The following is a 22,753-nucleotide window of genomic DNA, read 5'->3' as shown; positions in this document are numbered from 1 at the left end:
CCGAGTACCTGTCACAAGCCCATCAGAGTACCTGAGTACCTATCTCCAGCTCTTGAGAGTACCCAAGTGTCTGTCACCAACCCCTTTTAGAGTACCCAAGTACCTGTTACTGGCCCATTAGAGTACCCAAGTACCTGTCCCCAGCTCATCAGAGTACCCGAGTACCTGTCACCAGCCCATGCCTCATAGAATATACGTTGGGATGTTTGATTTTCATAATGGGGTACTTTGGGGGGTTTTCCCATTGTCTTGGTGCTCCAGGACCTTCAAAAGTTTAATAGGTTGTCAAGAAACAAAATGTGTAATTTATGCTGTTAGAACGCTGTGTAAAAGCCTCACACATGTGGTATCGAAGAATGTTTTTGGGGTTTTATTTTTGCTATGTACATGCTATGTGTTAGAAAAATCTTATAAACTGACAACTCTGTAAAAAAAATAAATAAATAGGTTTTCATTTTCTTTCCACATTTTTCCAAAAAACTTGTGGAAAAGAAATGACATGTTCAAAAGACTCATTCTGCCTCAAAAAATATACGTTGGGGTGTTTGCTTTGCAAAGTGGGGTCTTTGTGTGGGTAATTCCACTGTTCTGGTGCTCCAGGACCTTCAAAAGTGTGATAGATAGGAATGAAATTAGATGTGTAATTTATGCTCCTAAAACACCTGATGGTGCTCACTGCATGTTGGGCCTCTGTATGTAGCCAGGTTGTGTAAAAATCTCACACATGTGGTAGCGCCATACTCAGGAGGAGTAGCAGAATGTATTTTGGGGGATTAATTGGAAGTATGCTTATGCCGTGAGTGAGAAATAATTTATTATGACAATTTTGTGTAAAAACAATAATTAATTTCTTAATTTTCCCAAGAATTGTGGGAAGAAATTACAACTTCAAAAAACTCATTATGCCTCTTCCTAAATACCTTGGACTGTCTACTTTCGAAAAAGGGGTTACTGTCCTGACATTTCAAGACCTCAAGAAATGAGAGAGGCCATCAGTACACCAGGTGTGATCAATTTTTAATGATTTGCCCCAAGGCTTGTAGACTATAATTTTCACACAGACCAAATAATATACACTAATTTTGGTTATTTTTTACCAAAGATCTGTAGCAGTATAAATTTTGGCCCACATTTATGAACAAAAATGACTTCTTTGCAAAATGTTATATTAGAAACTAAAAAAAGTTGTTGTTTTTTTCAAAATTTTTGCTCTTTTTAAATTATATTGCAAAAAATAAAGATAAGTGTCCTTTATTGAAGTGGTTAAAAGGTTTAAAATATGGGAAAATATTCAAATGAGAAATGCAATAAATATATATATATATATATATATATATATATTTTTATTTTTTATTTTTTTTGCTGACATATACTTTAAAGTGTTTAAAAGTATAGTGTTTAAGTTTAACAAGTGACTCCTAACTAAGACTAAGACAATTAATCTTTAGTGTTACGGCTAAGGATTAGAGAAAATATAGAATATAATAAAATAGAAAATCTGCTTATTTGGTAGTTTGGACTTTCAGAACAAATTTTTTCTTTGCTTGTCATGAGGTTGCCATCTTGCCATGATGTCACCCCAGCATGCCCCGGGACTGTGGCGTCATAAGTGATGGGGTCACTGGGTGACATCACCTGGTGACCACGCCCCATGCCTATATAAGTCATTGTGTAATTTGGACACGGCATTACAGCGGAAGAGAGCGTTGTGTCAACATTGGATGAAGAGAAGAGGGATCAAGACGACGGAGAAGACCAGGCCAACGCTAGCAAAAGAGCAGCAAAAGATCAGAAGATAGCGGAGGAGCCCGGCAGAAGAACCGGACACCGGGAGAAGAACAGGAGACCTGGAGAAGAGGCCGGAGAGCAGGAGAAGAACCGCACACCAGAAGAAGAGGCCAAAGAGAGCGGAGAAGTCGGAAGAGACCCCCGAAGTAGGAAGAAGACCCGCAGAGCTGCCTAATAAATTACTTTAAGAACCTGTCTAGTGGGTTTTTTTTATGGACACTTTTTTCCCCCTCAGGTGAATGGGTGAACCCCATACTCATTCACATAGGGTGGGGGGCTGGAAGCTGTGGGCCCCCTTATTAAAGGGGGCTCCCAGATTCCGATAAGCCCCCCGCCCGCAGACCCCAACAAGGTTGTCGGGAAGAGGCCCTTGTCCTCATCAGCATGGGGTCAAGGTGCTTTTGGGTGGGGGGGAGCAGGGCACCCCTCTTTTCCAAAGCACCCCCCCCATGTTGAGGACATGCGGCCTGGTACCCCCTTTCCCGACCGGCCGGGCTGCGTGCTCGGTTAAGGGTCTGGTATGGATTTTGGGGTCCCCTGCGCCGTTTTTTTGGCGTAGGGGTTCCCCTTAAAATCCATACCAGACCTAAGGGCCTGGCATGCTCTTGGAGGGGAACCTATGCCAGTTTTTAATTTAAAATTTGGCGTGGAGTTCCCCTCGAGAGGTGATTATTCTGTGATTGGCCACAGCCAAAGTCGCCTGGCCTGGGGGCAATTTGAAGTCATGTTGAAGTCGCCCCAAGTCTCGCTGTGATTCATTCTCAAGTTGTGTTGAAGTTGCCTCCCAAAGTCGTGCTGCAAGTCGTGTTGCCCCTGTGTGAATGGACTCTGAGTATCAATTTAACAGACATAATACACTACATCTGTGGCCAAAAGTTTTGAGAATGACACAAATATAAATTTTCACAAAGTCTGCTGCCTCAGTTCTTATGATGGCAATTTGCATATACTCCAGAATGTTATGAAGTGTTATCAGATGAATTGCAATTACCATATTTATCTGTGTATAACATGCACTTTCCCCCCCTGAAAATCGTGTTATAGGCCGATCTCTGCTACTCGGAGTGGAAGGAGGGGATGAGCGGGGCTGGATGACACAGAGCCGCGATCTCCTGTGTATCCGGTGCTGTCACACACAGTCCCGCCCCCTGGCCCGGCATTGGACCACTGCTCTGTCCATCACATGAGCCGGGTGGGACCGCGAGTGACTGAGCACCGGATACACAGGAGATTAAGGATCTGTGTCATCCAGCACTGGCGCAGCTGCAATCATCTGCAAAGGCGAGTCTGTGGATGTATACTAAACAGGCTGCAGATGGGCATGTTAGAAGCTGGGAGGCGATTCAGTTCGCATTGTGCGCTATACAAGTATTTCATTCATTCATTCAGATGGGCATGTAATGCCCCGTACACACGAGCGGACTTTTCGACATCAAAGGTCCGACGGAACAATTGCGGCACACCATTCGATCGTGTGTGGGCTGCAGCCGACTTTAGATTTGTAAAAATCCAACAGACTTTAGAAATGGAACATGTTTCAAATTTTTCCGCTGGAACTCCGCCGGACCCAGTTCCTACCGAGAAATCCGCTCGTGTGTATGCTAGTCCGACGGACAAAAACCAACGCTAGGGCAGCTATTTGCTACTGGCTATGAACTTCCTTATTCTAGTCCGGTCGTACGTCATCACGTTCGAATCCGTCGGACTTTGGTGTGATTGTGTGTGGCCAAGTCCGTTCATTCGGAAAGTCCGTCAGAACTCTGTCAGAACTCCGTGAGAACTCCATCGAAAGTCTGTCGGACCTAGTCCCTCAAAAAATGTCCGGTCGTGTGTACGCGGCATTAGAGGCTGCAATAATGGGCACATTAGAGGCTGCAGATGGGCATGTTAGAGACTGCAATAATGGGCACATTAGAGGCTGAAGATGGGCATGTTAGAGGCTGAAGATGGGCACTAAACAGGCTGCAACAATGGGCATATTAGAGGCTGCAGATGAGCATAGATCAGGCTGCATTGATGGGCACTGGTGAGGCTGCAGAGCACTTGACCCTTATTTTAAAATGTAAAGTTTTTTTCTGAAACGTCCCTCTTAAAGTTAAGGTGCGTGTTATACACCGGTGCATGTTATATAACGATAGATACAGTAATTGCAATGTCCCTCTTTGCCATGAAAATTAACTTAATCCCATAAAAAAACATTCCCACTGCATTTGTGAAGAAGGCTTCAGAGTGCCCAAGAAAGTCCAGCAAGCATTAGGACTGTCTCCTACAGTTGATTCAGCTGTGGAATCGGGGCACCACCAGTGCACAGCTTGTTTAGGAATGGAAGCAGACAGGTGTGAGTGCATCTGCATGCACTGTGAGGCTAAGACTTTTGGAGGATGACCTGGTGTCAAGAAGGGCAGCAAGAAAGCCACTTCTCTCCAGGAAAAACATCAGAGACAGACTGATATTCTTCAAAATGTATAGGGATTAGACTACTGAGGATTGGGGTAAAGTCATTTTTTCTGGTGAACCACCTTTCCAATTGTTTGAGGCATCTGGGGAAAACCTTGTCCTGAGAAGATAAGATGAGCGCTACCATCAGTCCTGTGTCATGCCAACAATAAAGAATCCTGAAACAACCAAGGCAGTGGGCTCACTTACAATTTTGTCCAAGAACACAGCCATGAATAAAGAATAGTACAAAAACATCCTCTGAGAGCAACCTCTTCCAACAATCCAAGAACAGTTTGGTGAGGAACAATGCGTTTTCCAGCATGATGGAGCATCTTGTCATAAGGCAACCATAATAACTAAGTTGCTTGGGGAACAAAACATCAAATGTTTGGGTCCATGGCCAGGAAAATCCCCAGATCCCATTGAGAACTTGTGTTCAATCCCCAAGAGGAGGGTGAACAAATAAACCCCAAAAATTTGGAAAAACTCCAAGCATTGATTATGCAAGAGTGGGCTGCCATCAGTCAGGATGTGGTCCAGAAGTAGATTGACAGCATGCAAGGGGCGAATTACTGAGACCTTGAAAAAGAAGGGTCAACACTGCAAATATTGACTCTTTGCATAAACTTAATGTAGCTGTCAGTAAAAGCTTTTGGCACTGATAAAATGCTTGTAATTATAATTCAGTATACCATAGTAACATCTGACAAAAAGATCTAAAAACACTGAGGCAGCAGACTTTGTGAAAATTAATATTTGTGTCATTCTCAAAACATTTGGCCACAGCTATATGGCTATATGATGTGGTCATCATAGACTATAATACTAAATAATTAGGTAAAAGTATGTTTAAGTGTATTACCGTATTTATCGGCGTATAACACGCACTTTTTTCCCCTTAAAAGCAGGGGAAAATCGCGGGTGCATGTTATACGCCGATCCCCCGAAATCCTGAGCCTCTTCAAGGCTCTTCAAGGCGACTTTCGGCCTCCTTCGGCCATTATCGGCGGCTTCCGGCCATCTTCGGCCGTTCTCGGCAACTTTCGGCCGCCTTCGGCTGTTCTCGGAAGCTTTCGGCCGCCTTCGGCTCTTCTCGGCAGCTTTCGGCCGCCTTCAGCCTCTCTCGCCAGTTTTCGGCCGCCGAGAATGGCCGAAGGCGGCCGAAAGCTGTCGAGAAGAGCCGAAGGCGCCGGAGGCCCGCAGAGAACTACCGCACGCCGCCGAGATACACATCCAGCTCTGTATCTCGGCGGCGGCATTTAAAAAAAATAAAAAAACAAATAGCAAAATAAAATAAAATAGACAAGGCTGCAATGGGGGACAAGACTGCATAAGGCTGTGCAATGCATACTAGCACATTATGCCGTTGTCTTTCAGGTTATTTTTTTTTATTCTGTAGTGGTTTACTACCTCTGAAATGCAAGAAATTAAGAGATGTGTTTTATTTTTTAAAATCTTTGTTTAAAATGCATACCTGCTCCATGTCTGATTAGATATATAAGCCAAAATGAATCCAAACGCATAGCCACAAAATGGAAATATTGTTCCTAAAATCCATAGCTTAGGTGCAATTTCCCATGATCCTTTGTACAGAACTCCACCAATTATGGCGATGATAAGAATGAGAAGGCCACCAGTGATCGAACCAATCTACCAGAGAAAAATATAAGAAAGTATATAAAATTTATGCAATAAGCCAATTTTTGTTGCCTTAGGGTTACTTACACAATTTCAAGACTTTAAATATTACTAATGGCATTTCATAAAAGGAAAGTGGTCTTTAAATAGAGTAATAATACTTTGCAGTACCATCCCAACTCAGTGTATGTATCTGCTGTTGGTGTCTGTTGTGGTTAGTGGGTTTCACTAAGAAAGACCTGCTAGTTTTAAAGCTGAACCTAGGACATAGCATTTTTAATATCTTTTTGATTTTATATTCTTCACTTATTCATGCATCACGGTCTTATTCATTTACTTTCCTCTGATAAGCATATAACAGGACTTGTAAGCTCCCCCTTAAAGCCCATTTGCCACTATTCTTCCGGCCTCTTAGTTGAGCCCATGTTTTTTTTTTAAAAACTCTGAATGGGAAAGAGCACAGGGGTGTGCAGAAGCATAACCGTTGTGCTGGAAACGTCTGCAGACCAAACGTATAGTGGCTGCTGCACTTTTGGGAGCAGCTTACATGTGCTTTTATATGCTTATTAGAGGAAAGTGTTGAATACAGGATAATTAACCACTTGCAGACCACTTAACTGGGAAAATACGTCATTACTTTGATGTTAAATACCATGGTTATGGCTGCAGCTAGAGGCCATAACATGGTATTTTCATTTCTATTAGGCGATTTTAAGATAAAAGTGATCCCTGCTGCGGATTCATTGTTAGATCACTTTTAGAAATTGTGGGAGTGGTGCACCCCTCCTGCCTCTTCCTGGGCTTATTTTACCAACACTGAGCCCAGGAACCATCCGGTGCCAGCAGTCTTTTCCCATAAAGATAAGCAATGGCAAGATAGCCACTGCTCATCTCTATGCCCTTGGAGGACCATAATGATGTCATGATGTCACTTCCGCTTCTTGGGCCATATAAATATGTTTTTTTTTCTCTTTAAAGCAAAAGATTTGTTGTTTTTTTTTTTTAATCTTTTGCTCATAAGTGTAAAGGAGAGAATCTTGGTCTTTTAGACCCCATATCTCTTCATAAAGAGGACCTGTCATGCTGTATTGTTATTGCAAGGGATGTTTATATTCCTTGCAAAAGCAATAAAAGTGATAAAGTCCCTGCGTGCTCATGCGCAGTAGTGAATGCATACGTAGGTCATGCCCACATTATGTAAACAGTGTTTACACCACACATGTGAGATATCGACCTCCTCTGTAACTCTAAACTGGTAGCCTGCAGAAATGTTTAAAGTGTTGTCTATGGAGATTTTTAGGTAGCATAATTGAGTGCCATTCCACAAGCATGTGTAATTTTAAAGCATGGCATATTTGGTATCAATTTACTTGGCATAACATCATCTTTCATATTATACAAAAAAATTGGGGTATATATTATGTTTTTTTTTTATTCATTAACCCCTTGGTGCCAGCTCCTGACAGCCCTTTAAGGGGTTTGGCATTTCGGGAGGTGGCTTATGACCATGCGACCGCCAAGATTTGTTGTCATGGCGGTCACATGATTGGAAAACTCCAAATCGTAAAAAGCAATTGGGGAGCTTTTAGTGAGCTGCCAGTCACTGTGCTGGGAGCATGCAGGGCCCACACAGCTCTATCAAAGCTCTATCAAAAATTGAGAAACTGCCACTCGTGTGACATAAAAAATTACAATGACCGCCATTTTATTCTCTAGGGTCTCTGCTAAAAAAAAAAAAATCATATATAAATAAATGAATATATATATATATATATACATACACATACAGTATCTCACAAAAGTACACCCCTCACATTTTTGTAAATATTTTATTATATCTTTTCATGTGACAACACTGAAGAAATTACACTTTGCTACAATGTAAAGTAGTGAGTGTACAGCTTGTATACCAGTTTAAATTTGCTGTCCCCTCAAAATAACTCAACACACAGTCATTAATGTCCAAACCACTGGCAACAAAAGTGAGTACATCCCTAAGTGAAATTGTCCAAATTGGGCCCAATTAGCCCCCTCCATGTCATGTGACTCATTAGTGGTCTCAGGTGTGAATGGGGAGCAGGTGTGTTAGATTTGGTGTTATTACTCTCACTCTCTCATACTGGTCACTGGAAGTTTAACATGGCACCTCATAAGAAAGAGCTCCCTGAGGATCTGAAAAAAAGAGTTATTGCGCTACATAAAGATGGCCTAGGCTATAAGACGCTTGCCAAGACCCTGACACTGAGCTGCAGCACGGTGGCCAAGACCATACAGCGGTTTAACAGGACAGGTTTCACTCAAACAGGCCTCACCATGGTCTACCAAAGAAGTTGAGTGCATGTGCTCAGCATCATATCCAGTGGTTGTCTTTGGGAAATAGACGCATGAGTGCTGCCAGTATTGCTGCAGAGGTTGAAGGGGTGGGGGGGTCAGCCTGTCAGTGCTCAGACCATAGTCTGCACACTGCATCAAATTGGTCTGCATGGCTGTCATCCCAGAGAAAGCCTCTTCTAAAGACGATGCACAAGAAAGCCTGCAAACAGTTTGCTGAAGACAAGTAGACTAAGGACCTAGATTACTGGAACCATGTCCTGTGTTCTGATGAGACCAAGATAAACTTATTTGATTCAGATGGTACCAAGCATGTGTAGTAGCAACCAGGTGAGGAGTACAAAGACAAGTGTGTCTTGCCTACAGTCAAGCACTCGTGGGAGTGTCATGGTCTGGGGCTGCATGAGTGCTGCCGGCACTGGGGAGCTACAGTTCATTGAGGGAACCATGAAAGCCAACATGTACTGTGACATACTGAAGCAAAGCATGATCCCCTCCCTTAGGAGACTGGGTCACAGGGCAGTATTCTAACAAGATAATGACCCCAAACACACCTCCAAGAAAACCACTGCCTTGCTAAAGAAGCTTAGGGTAAAGGTGATGGACTGGCCAAGCATGTCTCCAGACCTAAACCCTAATGAGTATCTGTGGGGCATCCTGAAACAGAAGGTGGAGGAGCGTATGGTCTCCAACATCCATCAGCTCAGTGATGTTATCATGGAGGAGTGGAAGAGGACTCCAGTGGAAACCTTTGAAGCTCTGGTGAACTCCATGCCCAAGAGGGTTAAGGCAGTGCTGGAAAACAATGGTGGCCACACAAAACATTGAAACTTTGGGCCCAATTTGGACATTTTTCCTTACGGGTATACCCACCTTTGTTGCCAGCGGTTTAAACACTAATGGCTGTGTGTTGAGTTATTTTGAGGGGACAGCAAATTTACACTGTTATACAAGCTGTACACTCACTACTTTATATTGTAGCAAAGTGTAATTTCTTCAGTGTTGTCATATGAAAAGATATCATAAAATATTTACAAAAATGTGAGGGGTGTACTCACTTTTCAGAGATACTGTATGTATATAATGTTTGGGGTTTCTAAGTAATTTTCTAGCAAAAAATACTGTACTGATTTTTACTTGAAAACAACAAATGTCAGAAAAAGGCTGGGCTCTTAAGTGGTTAAAAAGTGTCAAAATATCTAGTCACAAGATATTAAAAATATTGTGCCCTGAGTTCAGTTTTAACACCATTGCTAACAACAAATGGACTTCAGCACTTTGAGTACATATAGTTGTGCTCATGAGTTTACATACTTTGTCAGAATTTGTGATTTCTTGGCCATTTTTCAGAGAATATGAATGATGACACAAAAACTTTGCTTTGGCTCATGGTTAGTGTTTGGCTGAAGCCATTTATTATCAGTCAACTGTCAAGTAAATCATAATGACAACAGAAACTACCCAAATTACCCTGATCAAAAGTTTACATACCCTGGTGATTTTGGCCTGATAACATGCACACAAGTTGACACAAAGGGGTTTAAATGGCTATTAACCCCTTCCCGCCGAGCGTACGCAGATGTGCGTACTCGGCTTCCGGGGGGCACCTGCAGGCATCATCCCGGTACCGTTTTTTTCAGCGGGCGATTGGCTATCCAGGCATAACAACCGATGCGGCTAAAAGCCGCTCTGCTGTTATGCAGGAGGAGCGGGAGGGGACGTCCCCCTCCCGCCGCTGTTACCGGTGCTCCCGCTTGATCGGGAGCACCGATTCAGGTTCCGCTGCCTCCGGCTGCTGGGGAGGAACTGGAACGAAGCTGTAATCGGCTTCGTTCCAGTCTCCTCATAGTAAACACGGAAGCGACGTCATGACGTCACTTCCTGTTTACTCGGCTGCCAGTTTAAAAAAAATATACGGTATTCAGAATCGCCGTTTTCGGCGATCTGAATACATTGAAGGGTAAAGGAGGGGTGGGGGGTCTTTTAGACCCCCGATCCCTCCATAAAGAGTACCTGTCACCACCTATTACTGTCACAAGGGATGTTTGTCACATTCCTTGTGACAGCAATAAAAGTGATCAACTTATTTATTTTTTTTAAAACAATTTAGTCATTTTAAAATAAATAAAATAAATAAAATTTTTTTTTTAAAGCGCCCGCCGTCCCCGTGAGCTCGCGAAACAAAGAAAACGCATACGGAAGTCGCGCCCGCGTATGTAAACGGTGTTCAAATCACACATGTGAGGTATCGGCGCGATCGTCAGAGCGAGAGCAATAATTCTAGCACTAGACCTCCTCTGGAACGCTAACCTGGTAACCGTAAAAAAAATTTAAAGCGTCGCCTATTGAGATTTTTAGGTACCGTACTTTGTCATCAATCCACAAGTGCGCGTAATTATAAAGTGTGACATGTTTGGTATCTATTTACTCGGCGTAACATTATATTTCACATTACGCAAAAAAATTGGGCTCATTTTACTGTTTTTTTTTTTTTTAATTCATGAAAGTGTCCCTTTTCCCAAAAATTTGCTTTTAAAACACCGCTGCGCAAATACCGTGTGACATTAAATATTGCAACAATCGCCGTTTTATTCTCTAGAGTCTCTGCTAAAAAAATATATATAATGTTTGGGGGTTCCAAGTAATTTTCTAGCAAAAAATATGGATTTTAACTTGTAAACACCAAATTCCAAAAATAGGCTTAGTCATGAAAGGGTTAAAGGTAAACATCCTCATCTGTGACTAAACTTTTAGCCACAACTTTCAGGAAAATTGTTTGAGATGCAAAGAAAAACCCACACATAACTTCAGGTAAAATACAGGACTCTGAAAACATGAGGTGTGGCTGTTTCAAGATGCACAATAAGGAGGCACTTGAAGAAAGATGGGCTGCATGGTTGAGCCACCAGAAGAAAGCAATTACTACGTGAATGCCACAAAGAGACAAGCCTTAAACCTTCTAGTACAAAGTCATTTGGAGTGAAGAGACCAAAATTGAGCTTTTTGGCCACAACAATAAATGTTACATTTGGAGAGGAAACAAAAGGCCTATGATGAAAGTTACACCATTCCTACTGTGAAACATGGAGGTGGGTCGCTGATGTTTTTGGGATGTGTGAGCTACAAAGGCACAGGAAATCTAGTCAAAATTGATGGCAAGATGAATGCAGTATGTTATCAAAAAATACTGGAGGAACATTTGCATTCATCAGCCAGGAAAGTGCGCATGGGATGTACTTGGACATTCCACCATGACAATGATCCAAAAAATAAGGCCAAGTCAATCTGTCATTGGCTACTGACCTCAATAGCTATGAGCCGCTCTGGGGAGATCTCAAACATGCAGTTCATGCAATAATAATTTACAGGAGGAACTGGAGGCTTTTTTTGCCAAGAGGAATGGGCAGCTTTACCATCTGAGAAGATAAAGAGCCTCATCCACAAATACCACAGAAGACTTCAAGCTGTCACTAATGTTAAAGGGGGCAATACACGGTATTAAGAACTGGGGTATGTAAACTTTTGATCAGGGTCATTTGGGTAGTTTCTGTTGTCATTATGATTTAAGAGTAAACACAGTTGATTGATAATAAATGGCTTCAGCCAAACACTAACCGTGAGTGAAAGAAAAGTATTTGTGTTATCATTCATATTCTCTGAAAAATGGCCAAGAAATCATAAAGTCTTCCAGGGTATGTAAACTTATGAGCACAACTGTACCTGTTTATATAGCAGAATACAGGCAAACTAGCTGTGGGTGTAATATGCTTTTAGAGAACATGAAAATATTTTGGCTTGAGAAGCCAGATGCTAAAAGTTTGGTTCACTTTGACGACATAAAGCATGATCCAAATTCAACAGTTTGCTAAGTGCTTGAGAGTAACCAATCACTGGGCTTAGTGGATCTGTGGATCCAAGAAACGTGCTTTGGGTATTTCATTGTTGCAGCTGAAGTTACTGTAGGTTTTTTAAAAATGTTGCTTTACCAACCTTAAGAATTTTCTTTGCAATTCTTGGCCATTTATAGTTAACAAAAATTCCAAATCCAACGGGGACAACCAGGGCAACCAATGCAATGCCTAAAATATAATTATTAGTCAATTAAGAGATAAGGAAATTTTACAGTATTCCCTAATACTTGCAAAAAGTATGGATTGCATCAAGATAGTGACATTTCTTCTGTCTCATACAGTAAGACCTGGGCCTTTTTCTGCCTCGGACATGCTATAATATACGGAAAAGAAAGAGGTAGCTATACTGAAAAACTGATTTAATTTCATTATATATTAGAGCTTTGTTTGTTGTTATGTCACCATTTTAGCAAATAGCAGAACTAACATTTTCAGATCACAACATTGCCGGATAACGGTTTAGGTTGTTTTTATTCTTTTAAACCCAAGATTTTTCAGCCTAAAATGTTTCCCTGATTTATTAGGCAAAGTAAGTAAAAGCCAGTCAAGGCAGTCCATTAAAATACATTTATGAAACGTGTTTTATCTGATCACCCAAACTATATATCTTTTTCACTCAGTCTGGATATATGTCCAAACAGTCCAAAGAAGTAACCATTTTTCTATGGTGAAGTTTTCCCTCTTCCCCCTATTTTGTTTGTATGTTTTTGGCCTGGTTACATGGAACTACACCTAATATGTGTATGCAGCAACCAGACGATTTTATTGCTCTAATGTAATAATTATTACCATCAGTCGGCTCATTTGATAAAGAACCAATATCATCATGCTGCATGTTGTGTATTTCTTCTCCATTAAGCGGGTAGGTGACACAGGAAAGATATTAAAGGGAAAAGTTACATCATCTTCCTGGTTATGCCGATGTTGGAAGTATGTGATTCATAAGATTGGCTGAACAGAATTACATGTCATCTTTCATGTAAAACACCAACTATAGTGTTAAAGCAATACTTTTCAAATAATAAGGATGACTGCTGTTATTATAAAGGCATTTAGAACCTTTGAAGCTAATACAAGTCTAATGCCGCGTACACACGATCGGAAATTCAGCTAGCAAAAGACAGATGAGAACTTTTAGTCAGAAAATGCAACTGTGTGTATGCTCCATCGGACTTTTGCTGGCCGAATTCCCACCAGCAAAAGACTGAGAGAAGGTTCTCTATTTTTTGGTCGCAAAAAATTCCGATCGGAAATTGTGATCATCTGTACAAATTCTGACGTGCAAAATTCCTACGGATGTTCGGAAACAATTTGAAGCATGCTTGGAAGCATTGAACTTCATTGTCTTGGCTCATCGTAGTGTTGTACGTCCCCGTGCTCTTGACGGTCGAAAGTTCAGAGAACTCTTGAGTGACCGTGTGTATGCAAGCCAAGCTTGAATGAAATTCCATTGGAAAAACCATCCAAGTTTTTTCCGACGGAAAATCTGCTCGTATTTACATTAGACTCACCAGCCCCTATACATTTAGCTTTTTTCTTTTCTTTTTTTTTTTTAATTAGACACCTTTCATAAGCTTTTGAAGTGGAGCTGAACTGTATCTCTTCCATTTCTCCATGCTTTATCTAGTTGAGAAATCACTTTGAAAAACAACCCCCCCCCCCCTTGCATTTCTAGCTGTGGCCATCTTGAGTAAGGAGATGATTCATGTAGCATTTACTTCCTGTAATTTATCTGCCCTTAGCTCAGGTATACATCCTATCCTTCTCCAGATAAAAAAAAAGAAAAAGAAAAATGCCCATGAAGACTTTTGGGACTCCTTAGACATCATTTTTGCCTAGGCCAAAAGCCACAAAAATATAAGGTTAAACAAGTAAATATATTATACCTTTATCTATTTACTAATACTGGGAGCATAAGAATTAAAAATAGTAAATGTGGATTGAGAAAGCTTAGTTTCAGTTTACATAAATATACAGTGTATATATATATATATATATATATATATATATATATATATATATATATATATATAGAGAGAGAGAGAGAGAGAGAGAGATCTATCTATCTATCTATCTATCTATCTATCTATCTATATATATATAGATGGATATCTATCTATCTATCTAGAGATAGATAGATCTATATCTATCTATCTAAGAGAGAGAGAGAGAATTCAGAAGATGGGATTGCTGCACAAACACTTATTTATCATGCCTATTGCCTTTAGAGAATTATGCCTCTGGAATAGGCATGATTCTCTAAAGGCAATAGGCATGATAAATAGGCATGATAAATAAGTCTTTGTGCAGCAAAGCACAACCAACTGCGACTGATGTGCGCCTGTCCCCTTGGATTGTCTATATATATATATATATATATATATATATATATATATATATATATATATATATATATATATATATATATATATATATATATATATATATATATATATATATATATACGCGCATACACATTATCTCACAAAAGTGAGTACACCCCTCACATTTTTGTAAATGTAGCGGATGACATTTTGGACAAAATGTCATACGCATGTAAATTTAGTTTTTGCCTCAGAACAGTAGGGGTTCTGAGGGTTAATTACGTAGGTTGGCCTTGACATCAGTCTGGCCGGGCTGTGTTGGAAGTTCTGCCTGGTCATGTGAGAAGTGAGGTGCACATGACAGGCCAGAACCAGGCCTGGTTGGACGTTTTGAGTATCAACCTTCTCAGAACCAATCAGTGGGAGTTCCGGGCCTGCTGAGGAGTCTGGGAAGGGGTACTTAAGATGTGTGGGTTACATGTTTTAGGGAGAGGAGTTTGTAAGGCCTGTGGGGTCTGTTCTGGTTCCAGGACCGGGGTAGCTCCGTGAGGGGTCCTGGTCATGGGGTGTTCGACACCCCGCAACATGTTCCTGTTAGAGGCTCCTGATAGACCTGCCTGGTCTGGGGTAGGGATCCATCTGTTCCCGAGTCTCAGAACCTGCTGGTCCGAGGCGTAGTAACTGAGGGAGGATTCAAGGTGTCCGAGTGTGCTCCCGGCTTGCAGAGGAATGGAAGTGACCGGGGGAGGACTCTTCGGAGGAGGGCCGGAAAATGGCATCCTGGGAAGTGCCTGGTTACTGAGTTGGGAAGGACATTGACGAATTCACAGTACCATTGAGGAGACGGGAAACGTTCCAGGTACTGAGGAAAAGGTTCCCGTTCACCTTTAGTTACAACTTGTACACGTTCATCGGATTGTTTCAAGCTTTGAGTCAATATGCTGACTGCCATGATCTCTGGCTAGAGATCTGTTCAGCCTTGAAGTACCCAGCTACGAGTGGCTACTCTCTGGGTGGGACTAGATACTTTGCTAGACCTGCAGTTCAAGGTGCCTGAGTTCTTCACCCGTGCCCTCTGTTCCCCTGAGAGACTGTGTTATTGGATATTATTACTGCAAAATAAAACCTTTGTTAAAGGGCTTTATCCGTGTCAGTGTTCAAGTCGTTGGGTATCTACCCTGGGAACCCCTAGACGTGGAAGAGCAGGCCAAGAGAAGGTAACTGGTAAGCCCAATAAGTCAAGGCTGCCCAGCAAGGGTTGTGGCCGCTACATAAATATTTTATAATGTCTTTTCATGTGACAACACTGAAGAAATTACACTTTGCTACAATGTAAAATAGTGAGTGTACAGCTTGTATAACAGTGTAAATATGTCTAAACCACTGGCAACAAAAGTGAGTACATCCCTAAGTGAAAATGTTCAAGTTGGGTCCAAAGTGTCAATATTTTGTGTGGCCACCATTATTTTCCTGCCATAACCCTCTTGGGCATGGAGTTCCCAAGAACTTCCCAGATTGCCACTGGAGTCCTCTTCCACTCCCCCATGATGACATCACAAAGCTGGTGGATGTTAGAGACCTTACGCTCCTCCACCTTCCATTTGAGGATGCCCCACAGATGCTCAATAGGGTTTAGGTCTGGAGATATGCTTGGCCAGTCCATCATCTTTACCCTCAGCTTCTTTAGCAAGGCAGTAGTCATCTTGGAAGTGTTTTTGGGGTCATTATCATGTTGGAATACTGCCTTGTGGCCCAGTCTCTGAAGGGAGAGGATCATGCCCTGCCATGTCACAGTACATATTGGCATTCATGGTTCCCTCAATGAACTGAAGCTCCCCAGTGGCAGCAGCAGTCATGCAGACCAAGACCATGATAATCCCACCACCATGCTGGACTGTAGGCAGACACACTTGTCTTTGTATTCCTTAGCTGGTTACTGCCACACACGCTTAACACCATCTAAACAAAATATGTTTATCCTGTTCTCATCAGACCACAGGACATGGTTCCAATAATCTACGTCCTTAGTCTGCTTGTCTTCAGCAAACAGTTTGCAGGCTTTCTTGTACATCATCTTTAGAAGAGGCTTCCTTTTGGGATGACAGCCATTCAGACCAATTTGATGCAGTGTGCGGCGTATGGTCTGAGCACTGACAGGCTCCCCCCCACCCCTTCAACCTCTGCAGCAATGCTGGCAGCACTCATATGTCTATTTCCCAATGACAACCTCTGGATATGATGCTGAGCATGTGCACTCAACTTCTTTGGTCGACCATGGTGAGGCCTGTTCTGAGTGGAACCTGTCCTGTTAAACTTCTGTATGATCTTGGCCACCATGCTGCAGCTCCGTTTCAGGATCTCTGCAAGCTTCTTATAGCCTAGGCCATCTTTATGTAGAGCAACAATTCTTTTTTTCAGATCCTCAGAGTTCTTTGCCCTGAGGTGACATGTTGAACTTCCAGTGACCAGTATGAGAGCGTGAGAGCCATAACACCAAATTTAACACACCTACTCCACATTCACACATGAAACCTTGTAACACTAACAAGTCACATGACACCGTGGAGGGAAAATGGCTAATTGGGCCCAATTTGTACATTTTCCCTTAGGGGTGCTCTCACTTTTGTTACCAGCGGTTTAGACATTAATGGCTGTGTGTTGAGTTATTTTGAGGGGACAGCAAATTTACATTGTTATACAAGCTGTACATTCACTACTTTACATTGTAGCAAAGTATAATTTCTTTCAGTGTTGTCACATGAAAAGATATAATAAAATATTTACAAATATGTGAGGGGTGTACTCACTTTTGCATATATATATATATACTTACTTTTATACGGTATATATATTTATGTAAAGTGAAACTTATGTAAAGTGAAAAGTGAAGCTTTCTCAATCAACATTAACTATTTTTAATCCTTATATATCTATATATATATATCTATATATCTATATATCTATATATATATAAATACAGTTGTGCTCATAAGTTTACATACCCTGGCAGAATTTATGATTTCTTGGCCATTTTTGGAGAATATGAATGATAACACAAAAACTTTTCTTTCACTCATGGTTAGTGTTTGGCTGAAACCATTTATTATCAATCAACTGTGTTTACTCTTTTTAAGTCATAATGGCAACAGAAACTATCCAAATGACCTTGATCAAAAGTTTACATACCCCAGTTCTTAACCTCCCTGGCGGTATGATTCAGTCTGGAATTAGGTGCTGAAATCGGTACAATTATTTTGCATGGAAATCTGGCTTTTATTTTGTAGTCCTGTAATTCTTAGGAATAACTCTCTTAAATATGTTCAAACCAGAGTCTAGCAGACATCCCGGGTATGATAACGTTTATAATATAATAAATAATAATACAAATTATTCAATAATGTAATCAAATCCTAAAACACTGAAAAAGGGACACTTTTTGGTTGCTATGGACAATCTCCAAATTCCAGGCAAAAAAAACAGTATTTATAATATAAAAGTGCATGCAGGGCACTGCACAGACCACTAGGGACAAAGGGTGTGTGTATTTTTTAATACAGCACTGTAATCTGTAAGATTACAGTACTGTGTGTGTTTTGTGTCTTTTTACTTTTTTGAATTTGCCGCCGTTCTCCACTCCCATGCGCCTTAACGTCGCAGGGAACGGAGCTCGGCGGCATTCGGCACTGTGAATTGAGCGGAGGACAGCTCGCTCACACAGCGCGGGGGACACCACTGGATCCAGGGGACAAGGTAAGTAACTCTCCCTGTGTCCTCCCCTGCATCCAGCAATGCGATCCCGAGTCTGGCTCGGGGTTACCGTTCCTGCTAGAAAATTCCCAGACTCGGGATTACTGCTAGGGAGGTTAATACTGTGTATTGCCCCCTTTAACATCAATGATAGCTTGAAGTCTTTTGTGGTATTTGCAGATGAAGCTCTTTATCTTCGGAGATGGTAAAGCTGCCTATTCCTTTTGGCAAAAAGCCTCCAGTTCTTGTAAATTTATTGTCTGTCTTGCATGAACTGCAGGTTTGAGATCTCCCCAGAGTGGCTCAATGATATTGAGGTCAGGAGACTGAGAGGGCCACTCCAAAACCTTCACTTTATTCTGCTGTAGCCAATGACAGGGCGACTTGGCCTTGTGTTTTGGATCATTTTCATGTTGGAATGTCCAAGTACATCCCATGCGCAGTGTCCTGGCTGATGAATGCAAATGTTCCTCCAAGATTTTTTGATAACATACTGCATTCATCTTGCCATCAATTTTGACCAGATTTCCTGGGCCTTTGTAGCTCACACATCCCCAAAACATGAGCGATCCACCTCTGTGTTTCATAGTAGGAACGATGTACGTTTCATCATAGGCCTTGTTGACTCCTCTCCAAATGAAGCATTTATGGTTGTGGCCAAAAAGCTAAATTTTTGTCTAATCACTCCAAATGACTTTGAGCCAGAAGGTTTGAGGCTTGTCTCTGTGCTGTTTGGCATATTGTAAGTGGGATACTTTGTGGCATTTGCGTAGTAATAGCTTTCTTCTGGTGACTCGACCAAGCCCATCTTTCTTCAAATGCTTCCTTATTGTGCATCTTGAAACACCAACACCACACGTTTTCAGAGAGCCCTGTATTTCACCTGAAGTTATTTGAGGTAAAGCAGGAAAATTGTTCGGGATGCAAATAACAATTTTCCTGGCAGTTGTGGCTGAAATTTTAGTTGGTCTACCTGACCGTGGTTTGGTTTCAACAGAACCCCTAATTTTCCACTTTTTGATTAGAGTTTGAACGCTGCTGATTGGCATTCTCATTTCCTTGGATATCTTTTTATATCCCTTTTCTGTTGTATACAGTACAACTACCTTTTTCCGCAGATCCTTTGACAATTCTTTTGCTTTCCCCATGACTCAGAATCTAGAAAAATCAGTGCAGCACTGGATGAAAGATGCAAGGGTCTGTCAGGAGTCCAGAAACTCATTGACCCTTTTACACACACACACTATTACAAGCAAACAGATCAGAGGTGAGGCTGATTACCTTTAATAGCCATTCACCAGGGTATGTAGACTTTTGATCAGGGTCATTTGGGTAGTTTCTGTTGTGATCATGATTTAGAGTAAAGAGTAAAAGAGTAAACACTGTTGATTGATAATAAATGGCTTCAGCCAAACACTAACCATCTCAAGATCTCAAACATGCAGTTCATGCAATGCAAGAATTTACTGGAACTGGAGGCTTTTTTTGCCAAGAGGAATGGACAGCTTTACCATCTGAGAAGATAAAGAGTCTCATCCACAAATACCACAAAAGACTTCAAGCTGTCATTGATGTTAAAGGGGGCAATACACGGTATTAAGAACTGGGGTGTGTAAACTTTTGATCAGGGTCATTTGGGTAGTTTCTGTTGTCATTATGATTTAAAAAGAGTAAACACAGTTGATTGATAATAAACACTAACCATGAGTGAAAGAAAAGTTTTTGTGTTATCATTCATATTCTCTGAAAAATGGCCAATGAGCACAACTGTATATATATATATATATATATATATATATATATGTATGTATATATATATATATATGGGATTGATAGATATAGCTATCTCTCTCTCTTATATATATATATATATATATATATATATATATATATATATATATATATAATCACCCATCTAACACCCACTATTTCAACAATGTCTTCTTTTGCCAATAACCAACCAGAAAAAAGAAGAGGGAGCCAGTAGGGAGGAGACATTGAAACATTGAAGGTTAAAGCATTTGTTACCCAACATTTCATATTCCTGATATGTGCCTGCTGTACCATGTAATTGTATGAAAAAGTATCCTATTCTATTTGTATTGCTTCCTCTGTGTGAAATCACTGGTGTTTCTGTCAGTCCGTATGCTTTCCTATAACAAACTGACCACCCTAAGCAGGAGAACACACTGTGGTCAGTTCTGTAGCTGTGCTGAGAACTCAGCCTGCTCTCCTCCAATGATCAGACTTGTCCTGCCCCCCCCCCCCCCCCATAGCATTTCACTGGAAAGGTCAGTGTGCTGTTGCTTCTCCTCTCCCTGGCTCTTGTGGAACTGAGAACCGAGGGAGTAGAGGGAATGTGATCACTTATAAAAAAAAGGGAAAACGGTATTTATAATGTTTTTTATATCTATACACAAATGTTCTGCCTTTCATTTCTATTTCAAACTGAATGGGTTGTTTTCCAAAGTGATAATTTACAATCACTTTAAGTGGTAGGGGAAATAAATGTTAATATTTCTATTCTGGTTGGCATTCTAGAAAAATATGAAGGTATAACAAAGAAATGGTGACTTATAGGCCACTTACCAATACTATCATAAGGAATAACAATGGAGCTGGCATCCACAAATATTCTAGTGTAGAGGAAGAGACATAGAGGCATCATGCCTAATGCGAGGAGTGTGGAACAGGTTGTCATGCTTATACTGCAAAACAAATCAATATGCGGTGATACTTTACATACATCTTATTTATTCAGAACAAATGGCATATAGCAGTCACACCAGAGAGCAAAAGCAGATGTAGAAAATCTAATGTTGCCCTCCAGTCGGCTATAACAATATATCTGCTAGTTAATGCAGCGAGCTGTAATAGCGTGGAATGAGGGTTGGCTAATACGTTCTTTTTGCCTGCCAGTAAATAATTATAAAGGTTTATAAAAATCTTGTTTGTAAATATCATTAACATTTTGCATCATTAAAATTCATCCTTGTATCTTTTTTTTTCATTGTAGTGATTGATCTGCAGTATTGAAGCTACAGAGATTGTAGATATTTAGATTTTGGTGATTTTGAGGAGCTTTACTAAAACTGGGGCACTCAGAATCTGGTGCAGTTGTGCATTGTAGCCAATCAGCTTCTAACTTCAGCTTGTTCGATTAAGCCTTGACAATAAAACCTGGAAGCTGATTGGTATATATGCAGAGCTGCACCAGATTTTGCACCATGTAGGTTTAGTAAATAACCCGCACAGTACCTATAGCTGGGCAAAGAGGGGAATGTTTAGGAAAACCACAGCCAATTAAAACTGACCCTGGCAATTAACATTTTAACATACATTCTTAGATTTCTTATAGCAATCTGTTTGATATGGGTTTTCTTTCAATGACCTGTTTGTTGTCACTGAATATATTCTTCTAATTTGGCTATGTTTGATCTCCATGCCCCTCTTGTGTGTATGAACATAGACACCCTTTCCTGCTAGCCTACGAGATGGACTACACATGTAGACACATTCAATTCTATGGGAATTGTAGTAAGGAAAGCAGAAGTGAGGTACATCAGTGGAGGATGGCAAGCATGCAAAGGACAAAAAAGAAGTCTAAAAACAACATTTAAGAGATTTTTTTTAAAGAAAAAGAACAAAAAAAAAACCTTAACAAAAAACACATAAAGGAACAGAGTCATGGTATACTTGATTTTCTTTAGAACAATTGATGTAAGAAAATTAAGTTTAGTATGACTTTAACTTTGACAGCATTACATAATGAAGGTGTAGTCTTGATTCTTGATGTTTCACAATGCCATCTGTAGCACTTACCTCAAGTCCATGTCTCCATCTAACCAGTATGCGACGATGTTGGAACCAGTTCCTCCAGGACAGCAGCCCATAATTATAACTACAACCGCCTGAACTGGATGAATGTCAAAAAGTAGGGAAAGGACAAAGGCTGTCAGTGGCATTATCCCAAACTGACAAAGAAATCCTACGGCTATACCCCAAGGACGCCTTATGTGTCCCCAGAATTTCTTAGCTTCAACTGTGCAGCCCATTGAAAACATGACCAGAGCTAACATGACTGTGATCACAATGCTTAATACTGTGTTTAAAATGACATTAAAATTACTGTCTGGCAAAACACAGGAGGTTATGTTACAAATGGCCGCATGGTCAGGGCAGTAATAATCATTCTGTAGAATCTGCGATCTTAAGAGCCCAGACTGTTCCATTCTGAATAGCAGAGAAATGCTTTAATTCTAAGAAGCTGCAATGTTAAAATCAATCCATCGAGCACAGTTCTTTGACTAAATGCTGTGGAACTTCTGCTCCTCCTATTTAAAGTGCATTTGATGTAATAAAAAGCTGTAAATACTTATCCGGTACATGTCCAGTGCTCCTATCCTGAGCCTTGCTGTGCATAGTGGAGTGCAAGAGTCCCACCATAAAATTCCACAGCTACGTATTTTTTAACTTTTATGACATTTAATTAAGTTTAGTCATTTATTTATTTAGCCTAATCTCATAATTATGTCATTTGTATGGGTCTCTGACCTATCTGGCACAGACCAGAAT

The 22,753-nt window shown here is 40.8% G+C and overlaps 1 protein-coding gene across 1 annotated transcript in view; it reads right to left on the bottom strand.

Moving 5' to 3' along the window:
• The window catches only part of LOC143983346 (ileal sodium/bile acid cotransporter-like), a 28,946-nt gene extending 6,444 nt beyond the window's left edge, over positions 1–22,502 (bottom strand). Inside the window, exons 1-4 of the mRNA XM_077482915.1 lie at positions 22,001–22,502; positions 20,768–20,886; positions 12,187–12,275; positions 5,702–5,877 (exon numbers count right to left, since the gene is read on the bottom strand). Of these exons, the coding sequence (XP_077339041.1) occupies positions 5,702–5,877; positions 12,187–12,275; positions 20,768–20,886; positions 22,001–22,410 (794 nt within the window). The 5' untranslated portion in view covers positions 22,411–22,502. The remainder of the gene's footprint in view (positions 1–5,701; positions 5,878–12,186; positions 12,276–20,767; positions 20,887–22,000) is intronic.
• Positions 22,503–22,753: the final 251 nt, after the last annotated feature.

The sequence above is a fragment of the Lithobates pipiens genome, unplaced genomic scaffold (assembly GCF_037356315.1).
Source record: "Lithobates pipiens isolate NorthernLeopardFrog02 unplaced genomic scaffold, aLitPip1_a1.2 Scaffold_16, whole genome shotgun sequence".
NCBI classification, from domain to species: Eukaryota; Metazoa; Chordata; class Amphibia; order Anura; family Ranidae; genus Lithobates; species Lithobates pipiens.
The sequence above is the reverse complement of the archived record's forward strand: the minus strand, read 5'-3'. Positions and strand labels throughout refer to the sequence as shown.